We start from the raw sequence: 10,904 nt of genomic DNA, 5'->3' as shown, positions 1-10,904 counted from the left end.
ATGGAGAAGTTCCAGGCAGGCATGGTTTTGGGGGCTACGGGGGACGCCCTGGGCTGGAGGAAGGGCCGTTGGGGGGGCTGCACCTCCGGGAGACAGATCCAGGAGGAGTTGGCGTCCCTGGGAGGTCTAGGGGCCCTCACCCTGGACCCCGAACTCTGGCCTCTGGGGGACAGTGCCCTGATGCATATGACCACCGCACAGGCCCTCATCACAGGTAGGATGGAGGAGGGAAAGATCGATGGATTAATGCATAGATGGATGGATGGGGGACAGATCAATGAATGGATGTAAAATACTGCATTTTTAGAAACTCAGTAATGCATATTCTTATCTATTTTGTCTATCATTCAAAACTGAATACATCATATACAAACTCCTTTGCACATACAGTGTGTAACATTTTCCAGGGCGGAATTGTTCTGTCTTCCAAGCAGGCTGCCAAATACGACTCACATACTCAGAGTATGTGAGTCGTATTTGTATCGTATACAGAGTATACGACTCTATATACAGTCGTATACAGAGTCATGAATAGAGAGCTGGTTATATCAGCTGTTATAACCTTTTTACCTGTAGAATTAATGCAACCCCTAACTTCCTAATGCCAGCCGATGCCAAAGGAAACTTCTCCATAAATCGGTGCCACCCAGTAGAACTAGCCACAGACTGTCTGAAATAGACTCCTCTGGAACAATCAGAGGACAGCCGTGGTCTGATCCTGGATCAGATGTGACTCCAGACGGATGGGGTCAAACCTGATCCCGGGTGACCAGAGTGATCCAGGGTGACAGCTTTCACAATGAAACCATTCAGGAACCCACATACAGACATACACACATATACATGTGTATATTTATATATATATTTATGTATGTACACATACACACACACACACACACACACACACATAGAATATCAAAACCTTGAAGGCAAGCGCATATATATTCACACACGCATTTGATAGTTTACACGTAGTTACTTGCACACTCCACCACAACCAAGAAAATGCTGTATTCTGGTTCATGATATAAAATGATAAAATAAGGCTTAAAGTGATAAGCCTCACCCTTACTGCAACTAACAGTCACATAACAGCACAGAACTCTCTCTCTTTCTCTCTCTCTCTCTCTCTCTCTCTCTCTCTCTCTCTAATTTCCTTATCCCTTCCATCTCACTGTTTCTGCCCCTCTCTCTCTCTTCTGAAACACAATACGGGTAAATTGGAAGTGACGCATCTTTGTCAACATGCTCACAAAGAAACACACACACACACACACACACATACACACAGTGTGTGTTTGTGGGGTTTCCCTATGGAAACCACTCCTAGCTCTAAAGGCATGAAGCTCCTAATCTGGCTCACTTGGCTAAAATTAACCCTTACCATCTCGCTCACATACCAGCCACAAATGAAGCACGGAGAGCATGCCACTGTCTGTGTGTGTGTGTGTGTCTGTCTGTTTTAAAGGTTATAGATGATGTATACAATTTTTTATGATGAGATCTTTATGCTAAACAACCAGATAAAGTCACTTCTCCCTCTGCTCCATCCCTCCCTACATTTCTCCACCATTGAGAAGTGTTTTTCATGAACCTTTGGATGATCCAAACCAATCAGGGAACTGGTCGGAAATGATCCAGAAGCAATCTAATATTTCATTTGGTTCATTCAGAGGCAGGCAGAGTCAACTCAAAACCGATATTCTCTCACACGCAAATTTCACTCACTAATTACTGGCCATTTCTTACAAACTTCACTCAAACAAAAGCTCTTCAATCTTACCTACAGTACATTTAAAGCTAGATTATAAAATAAATGAAGGTCAAGTAAGAAAATCAAAAATCAAAAGTGTAACGCTGGGGCAAACAGGTGTTGGACTCAAAAGTATGACTTGTGACGACAGGCAGGTTGAATCAGAAAGAGTTGTCTTTACTGGAGGCAATGGTTCGGTTCATGGGGAGGCAGTAGTTACCAGGGTGTGAATATGTGAGGCGAAAGAGGAGCCGAGGAGTGGAGATGCGGTCAAGAGGCTATTCAATAGATCACTGGGAAGTTAATGCTAGACACGGAGGTACTGAGACGAACTGGTATAGAAGGAGGGAAACACACTGACTCACTCGATACAACAAAAGACACACAACTTAAGGAGCAGGGTGAGACGTGACAAAAAGAAAAGGTTTGTTAGTGTGTATACATTTTTCCCCCTTCATGATTTTGAAAAAAAAAAACGTCTTGATTAATACTTAATGTTTATACAACGTGCTTAATAAAAAAAAAACCTGTCAAGTGTTTACGACTCTCAATGTGGGTTGATGATATCTATTTAAGCGTGCAACTGTGTGGATATCTACAGACTACTGGTGCCTGGAAGACCTGTACCGGGAGCTGGTGCGTGTTTACGTGGCAGCCTCGGGGGAGCTGCAGGGCCGGGCCCCGGACCCCTCTAAAGTGGACTGCTGCTCGCACCTCAAGCCAAACAACTTCCTTCTGGCCTGGCACACTCCCTTCAACGAGAAAGGCACACACACACAAACACACACATACACACATACACTAATAAACACACATACACTCACACACACTTTCCGTGTGCCAGCTCTTTTAGAGCCCTTGTAATACATTTCGGAGGTCATTTCCAGGTCATCTCCAATGACAAAAAAGTTAAATACAGAAGTTAACTCTTTATGGCATTAATTATTCATTCCTGACCCTTGTGTGTGTGTATGTGTGTGTAGGGTCAGGGTCCGGTGGGGCCTCCAAAGCCATGTGTGTTGGGATGAGGTACTGGCAGGAGGAACGTCTGGGCTCTCTGGTGGAGGTCAGCCTGGAGACCGGGAGGATGACCCACAACCACCCCACAGGTACACACTAAACACTACACACACAACCACCACTCAGGTACCCACTAAACACACAACCAACCCACAGGTACACACTAAACACACAACCACCCCACAGGTACCCACTAAACACACAACCACCCCACAGGTACCCACTAAACACACAACCACCCCACAGGTACCCACTAAACACACAACCACCCCACAGGTACCCACTAAACACTCAACCACCCCACAGGTACCCACTAAACACTACACACACAACCACCACTCAGGTACCCACTAAACACTAAACACACAACCAGCACTCAGGTACTCACTAAACACTACACACACAACTACCAACAGGTATCCACTTAACACACAATCACCCCATGGGTACACACTAAAAACTACACAAGCAAGCACCCCATAGGTACACAACCCTGACTACACACACAACGTCCACCCTGGTATGACAGACTCAACTGGCCAACAGCCCTAACCCTACACTCACACTTACTGAGGTAACGTTGCCCTTAATACGGTACTGTTGCCATTACATTTGTAACAGTGTTACTAAGGTAACAATGTTGATACTACGGTAATGATGCTGAAGTTGTAGGTAATGAAAGCAATTTCTAAGGTCACACAGCTGTTACCAAGCAGGCATGGCATGGCCGCGATTATGTTGCCATTAAGGCACAGAGTTGTCACTAAGCTAATCAGTTTTGCTACTATAGCGATTATTGTCAAGGTGACAATGGTGGTCTGACTTCCTGTTTCAGGCTTCCTGGGCTCAATGACTACGGCCCTGTTTGCGTCGTTCGCTGTCCAGGGGCGACCCCCCGTGACCTGGGGACGGGAGCTCATGAAGGCCATACCCAAGGCCTACGAGTACTGCAAGAGAACCATACGGCACATGGCAGGTCTGTATTATGACTACTTATGCTAGGAGTAGTACAATAAGTAGTCAAAGGGAGTCCAGGTTGTGGTTACTGTTGTCTAGTTGAAGCTCTGTTCTGTGTCGAGGTTGTCTATAACTGGGTGTTCCTCCGTAGAGTACCAGGAGAACTGGTTCTACTTTGAAGCTAAGTGGCAGTTTTACCTGGAGGAGAGGGGGATAGAACAGGAGGGACAGGACAAACCCTTGTTTCCTGACCCCTATGACGCTGACCAAACAGACAAGGTGAGCTGCTCTCTTCTTTTCACAGGATTTTCAAGGTGTTTAAAGGCAACGTAGGACATGTGACTCAAAAGGTAGCCATGATCTAGGTTTTTAAGGAGTTGGGAGTTCATGATTATCTCTCTGTCTCATCCTAGCTGTGACCTTCGACCTGAAAGTAGTGTGTGTGTGTGTGTGTGTGTGTATTGTTTCACTTCTTATGCCTATTGTTTCACTTCTTATGACAAATGTACTTATTGTAACAAATGCACTTATTGTAAGTCGCTTTGGATAAAAGCGTCCGCTAAATGTGTGTGTGTGTGTGTGTGTGTGTGTGTGTGTGTGTGTGTGTGTGTGTGTGTCCCCTCAGATGTATAGACTGTGGAGCTCTGAAGGCCGTGCAGGAAGGAGGGGTCACGACGCGCCTATGATAGCCTATGATGCGCTGCTGGCAGCAGGGAGCAACTGGACCGAACTCTGCAGACGAGCCATGTTCCACGGAGGTCCTGACCTTCACATTTACATTTTGATTAATTCACTTCAATAATTACAAAAAAAATCTTTTAAAGACTACATCCAGTGAATAAAAGTAACATCAGAGATGAAACTGTGGTCCAACTTTGACAGAGATGGTAGCCACTAGCATTTGAAATTCAACACTGGAGCACAAAAAGTTACAAAACACGTATGTTGAAGGAGAGAACTTCTGTTTATGTCGATAATTGGGGATGAACAAGGTGCCTTGCATCAATTCCACCTCTGGTATTTCACTAGCAGAACTTGTGGTTAGATTTCAGCATTCAAATCACTTACCAAACTGAACCAACACTAATGTGCTTCCTGTGTTCCCTCCTGTGACTCCAGGGGAGAGTGATGTGACGGGCCTGATAGCAGGCTGTCTCTACGGCCTCATGTATGGGCTTTCCCAGGTTCCTTCAGGCCTCGTCAAGGATCTAGACAAGCGGCAGCAGCTGGAAGACATCGGAGCCGCGCTGTTCAAAGCCGCGTCCGCGGAAAAGTGCTCAGACAAGTAAAAACCTTCTCAACACCGAGCCCTAGTGGCCACTCTAGGAGCTGCATCACAGAAGTCTGAACTGTGTGATAACATCCCACTTTAATCCTAATTCACTCCCCTTTCCTCCTTCAAGCCTCCGAAATAGATTAATTTAATCAGATCAAGATTACCATGCATTGAGGAACGAGGAGTGTCCATGATTATCAACTTGACATGCATGGAAGGGGAGATGATACAGATAAGATCAACTTCATAATTACCAGATGGAAAATTCTTGGAAAGGAAGGTTCTCTCTAAATGATTGATGCAGCCAAGTGACTCTTAAAACAAACCAAGGATATGAGAATAGTTTCCCTCTATCTATTTGTTGTTGTCCAATCCCATGTTTCTCCCTTTGACCTTCATAATGTGTAAAATCCTGCAGGTGCTATCCCAATACTAATGATTGGTTGAAAGAAACCTCTCCTCTCTACTCAAAGATAAACTCCTTCTGACCAGCCTCTAAATAACTGGGATTAATATTCAAAATGTAGTGAAGTACAGTATTGATGTATTTCATGAGCATGAAACACCTTTTATTTTCCTTCCCCGTTAAAATCTTTTTAACATATTAATCTCTTACGTATAAATATATTTAGTTGAATATTTGGTGCTCTAGGACTTTCAACTTGCAGATTCAGACTTCAGACTTGCATCTATAATGTTTAGCTGGTTTAAGTTTGAGTTCCCTTCTGGATAGCCTCAACTGACTGATGTGTAATTGAATGAATTGGATGTTTTAAGTTTATTTTAAGTCATACTAGTTATGACTTAAGTGTTCTGTAGCTCATAACCATTATGATTAAAAAGGAGATACTATAAATCACACTTGAAGTCCTGGACTCATTATGATTTATCTATAAGAATATGTATATGGATGCTGATATACTTTATATTCATACCTTGTCCAATTACCCTTGTAACCAATAACCAATAACTTCAATAACCTCTGCAACACCAGAATACTAAAAAGCCTAAAAAACTTCACCTCCTCTTTTCTCCTGACAAACTAAAGATTCTCTTAGGAGCATGCAGCAACCAAAGATCTATTGGCCGATCTATCCTTCGTCTAAGTGATCCTTTAATAATAAGTTTACCTCCCACCTCCCACTTGCCGTCCACCTCGGGAAGCATATTGGCTCAGCGTAGCAGCAGTAGTTCCAGTAGGTTGGGGCTATTTAGCCTTCTCTTATGTTCTCAACAGGCCTCAGTCCAAGGACCGAAGCATAAGCATCAATACAAATTTGCTGAAGAAGATGATCAGAGAACGCACCTGCCAGCCCGAGGTTCGAGATGTCTTGGAGAGTCTCCTCCACTACCTAACGCAGGAGGTCCACACTCTGGCAAGGAGAGAGGTTGACATAAACCAAGGTTTAATGCTACCAAGTGCAGCAAACAGGAAAGGGACAGTAAAGATGTCTGAATCTCTGGTGAACCACACAACTGCTGAGACGCTGGTTGAATCAAAAAAGCAAAGCCAAGGTGAGAGTTACACCACCTGGGCTCAAAGTCCCAAACGGCAGGTCTCCGTGGGTCCAGCTGATTTGAGAGCAGGCGGCCGGAGGGCAGGGGAACCAAAACAGCGGCGACTCACCGCATTCCAGCTCCTCCAGGCCAAATTCATGAGAACCACATCCAAACAAGTAGCCAGCCACCAACGGCAGGTTGGGGCTCTACATTGTGATCTGAGAGGGAGGGGAGCTTGCGAGACCCAGGAAAGACACACTGCTGTTTTTGGTTCCGAGACACACCAGCCAAAACAAAAACAATGCAAGAAGAAAGGGAGCAATGTGAAGGACATGGTGGCAAGGTTTGCCAGGGCTGAGGAGAAGGAAAAGGGTGTGAACATACAGGGGAAGTTGCCAATTAAGGCCAGACTGATCCATAAGGGACCCCTCCTGTCGTCCCTGATGGAGAGGTTAGAAACCGTATCAATCATGCAGAGGAAGGGTGACTTGATATCTCCTCTGGATAAATCTCCTAGAGGTTTAGGGAGGGGGACTGGTTGCGTAAGAGACAATGTGAGTCGTCTTGAAAAAGCACAACAACCCAACTGTGAAGAACGAGGAGGAGGACTGAAACATTGGCCAACTGCTGGGGAAAAGATCCAATACTTTCTATCCAAGGCACACAAGCAGGAAGAGAAAACAGAGGGGCCGGGACCGTTGTTAACCCAACAGAACCCTGCACAGAGAGAACCGAACCATTCCAAACCTACGCAACCCAAAAACGTTTGCCCAGATCAAAAAGACAAAAGCCATTTCTCCAAAGAAAGTGAAGCTGGAAAGCTGTCGAACTCAAAACCAGAAGATAAGATGGATCTAGAGATCAATCAAAATGGAGTTGAGGAACTGTGCAGTAAGGCTGGTGACATTGAACAAGGTAGTCTGACACCAAACTGTTTGTTGTCTTCTGTTACTCAGGGTTCCCTCCTAGAAACTCTGGAGCTTGCTCCCCAAGAGCAGGCCTCGCTGGGATGCTACAGTGTCGTTCCTCTCTCTTTTCCTCCAGTGTGTAGCTTGGCACGCTCAAAGCCCAATCCTCAACCGTACTCTGGCAGAACCGAGCCTGCAGCTGCCTATTTCTCACTCAAACCACACCCAGAGGCCTTCACCTCCCTGACCAAAGAATGTTACTCTGGTGTGCCCCTGCGGTCTTCTCACAGCGGGGAAACCCCACAGGAGCCGACTGAAGATGAAGACGAGCAGCTGAGGTGTTGTACCTCAAACAACAGGTCATTAAACCTGAGAATTCCAATGCAGGCTGAACAAAGGATGCAGAAGTACCTCATTCCACGAGCTATTGATCTAGAAGGGGAACCAGGTGCTAAATCTACCTATAGCTCCTCACTTAAGCCAGCATCATTCCCTGTTGATATATGCCCTGTGGTTGATGCTTCAACCACTTGTTTTGGGTCTGGTCTCACATCTGGTATTGGATTACCAGAGCATCTACATCTTAGTCTTCATTCACAAGGGGCTACGATCTCACAGCTCACCAGGAGCGAGAGGGAGGTGGACAGTCAACTGGAGAAAAAGCAGAAAAATTATTTGGAGGGAGGGATAGAGAGGGACCTTGAGGAAGGGGAGAGAGAAAAAGAGATTGAACTGGAGAGAGTGGCAAGAGACATAAAGATTAAAATGGAAAGAGTGGAGAGTGAACTCGATAGAAGGGCGAGGGATATAGAGAATGACCTGGAGAGAGTGGAGAGAGGCAAAGAGAATCAATTGGAGAGAGGGAAGAGAGAGATGGGGAGTGAACTGGAGAGAACGGAGGGAGATATAGTCAACAAACTGAAGAAAGGGGAGAGAGATCTAGAGTATCAATTGGAGAGAGAGGAGAGAGCGATGGGGGGTGAACTGGAGAGAACGGAGAGATCCATAGATAACGAACTTGAGAGAGGGGATATAGGCCTTGAGAATCAATCTGAGAGAGGGGAAAAAGAGATGGAGAGTGAACTGGATAGAAAGGCAAAATACATAGACAATGAACTGAGGAGAAAGACTGAGAGTCAAATTCAGAGAGGGGAGAGAGACATAAAGAATACATTGAAGAGGGGGGAGAGTGAGATGGGGAGTGAACTGGAGAGGGCAAAGAGAGAAATAGACAATAAACTTGAGAGGGAGAAAAAGAGTGGACTGGAGGGAGGGGAGAGAGTCATAGACAATGAACTGGAGAGAGAAAAGATGGAAAAGGGAGTTCGAGAGAAGCTGATGCGAGAAATGACCAGCGAAACAGACTGGAGCTGTTTAGAACTTCCCATTTCCTGTACATTAGGACTCACCAATCACAGCAATGCAGGGCCAGGACTGGCCAATCAGAACCCACCTGTACCCGGATTAGGCAATCACAGCAATGCTGGTCCAGGACTTGCCAATACCGGCCATGCTGGGCAAGTACCAGCCAATCACAGTCATGCAGGACCAGAGAGCACACATCACATCGAGAAATACAGGACCATCAACTACGCAGATCCTTCGGCCCAGCTCATATTCAAACCCAAAGTCATCCGCTTCACAGATACCTTCACCTTCTAGACACAAACAATGTATAATCTTATATATGTATTTAGATTATATATTTTAGCCTTTTTTTCTATATTTGTATTAATATCCTGAATAAATGAGGACACACACCGGCACCAAGAGGAATCCCTTGTTCATTATACTTTGACAAATAAATTTCTGATTCTGCCTTCCACTGTCAAATAAAACCTACATAATAGTCAAATACCTGTTCAGTAAAGGCCTCGGGGCATGCCATAAAGACATAGTCGGTAAATGCCTTTTACTCCACGTGTTTTTAAAGATAACTTATGTAAACATTGCTTGAACAGGTGACGTGCAGTATCCAATAGCAACCTTCAAATGACCTTGCAGGTAAGAACACCAAACAGGTGTTGAGCTGTATGTATAGTGACTTCTCATTCTTCACCTTCCATTATCACAAGTTTCATGTATAGAAAAAGGTCTTTACTGGGAATAGTACTGAGTAAATAAATATGAATGTGTATAAAAACATGTTTTTACTTATCATATTGCTGCCATGGGCAAGGATGGAAAAGTAAACAACAGCAGAGGGTCGACCCCAAAGCACTCGGACCTTTAAGTCCAACTAACTAATTTTCACGGAACTTAAAAGTTTATTTAGCCAACTGTGGTTTGCGTTTGTACTGCGGCGCGGTCTAATCATCTGCAAAGATTCGGCAAATGATCAAGGCTCAGGGTTGCCAGTTTTTGGTACCTGGCTGGAGTGAGATGTTGATGCCATGGGTTTATTCATGCGTAAGTGCACTTTTGCACGTTCGTGCACTTAGTCACGCGTACGCGCTCTTAATCACGCGTACGCGCACTTAATCACGTGCACATGTTTGCACTCAATTCACCATCAGTGTTTTAAAAGGTATACAGCTTCCACATTTTGCGGGAGTGGGAGCTTGGGTCTAAGATTTGCTGCATTAAAGCTGCAGTAACTCATTTCTTCATACAATCAATCAGTTGTATGAAGAAAACATTGCAGAACGTGTAGGCTGTTGTGAAATATAAATATAAATCATTTATTAAATAAAAATTACTATTCAAGTAATTATGTTAAAATTGTACATCAGCATAAGTACTACAACAATTAACGTAAGGTTATTTTTGTTTGATTTAATGGGTAGTAGTTAGGGTTAAATTGTTATGCTGCATTTAGGTTTGGGTTAGTAAATGTGTTGGCTAAGGTGCAGAAGTGTGGAATAGATGGATAGATGATTTCTTACATCTTGTGCCACAAGATTAATGGCACTGCATATGCCTAGTTTTGGTTTCCACTTTGTTTATGACCTCAATACTGACAAGTAAGCAGGGATACTCTTTACATTTTAAAACATGCACAAATCCCTCATTGGCTGGTCTTTGTCAACTAAAGTGTTTTGCTTTTGCCTTGAAGCGATGTAACCAAAACAAATGTATGCAAATGTGAACTTATTTTGACAACATCCACAAAGAAAGTATTTTTCACAGGCATGCTTATACATTTTGTACTTGCCCTTTATTTATCCCAACCTGGCGAAACACTGAAAATAGTTATGTTTTCCAAAAATAATCAAACACTTTTCAGAAGAACAACTACATTAACGTGAATGAACTATACTGCCAATCTGTCCATTAAAACCCATTCATGTTGAGCATTTCAGTAAAGAACTGCTCCCCCCTCTCCGTGCTACGTCGATCAAATGGGGCGTGGTTACGTAAAGACTTAAGTAAGTTAGATTGACGTGTCCCAGTCATCGGGTTTGTCGCGCGTGAAACGAGTGTTCAAATCCTTCGGTGGAACGCAATGCATCTATCAGCGCTTCAGATTCAATTTGGAGTGTAGTTACCC

General features: G+C 44.2%; 1 protein-coding gene across 1 annotated transcript; it reads left to right on the top strand.

Annotated features, from left to right (window-relative positions):
* On the top strand, nucleotides 1-5,019 carry adprhl1 (ADP-ribosylhydrolase like 1; the record flags this gene model as incomplete). Its single annotated transcript, XM_079736070.1, has 7 exons — nucleotides 1-214; nucleotides 2,355-2,519; nucleotides 2,737-2,862; nucleotides 3,609-3,749; nucleotides 3,882-4,009; nucleotides 4,356-4,488; nucleotides 4,850-5,019. The coding sequence occupies 7 exons, from the start codon at nucleotides 1-3 to the stop codon at nucleotides 5,017-5,019; spliced, it is 1,077 nt and encodes a 358-aa protein (XP_079592196.1).
* Between the last annotated feature and the right edge of the window lie 5,885 nt (nucleotides 5,020-10,904).

Source organism: Pollachius pollachius, assembly GCF_949987615.1.
Source record: "Pollachius pollachius genome assembly, chromosome: 5".
In the NCBI taxonomy this organism is placed as follows: domain Eukaryota; kingdom Metazoa; phylum Chordata; class Actinopteri; order Gadiformes; family Gadidae; genus Pollachius; species Pollachius pollachius.
This window is presented reverse-complemented; position numbering and strand designations above follow the sequence as displayed.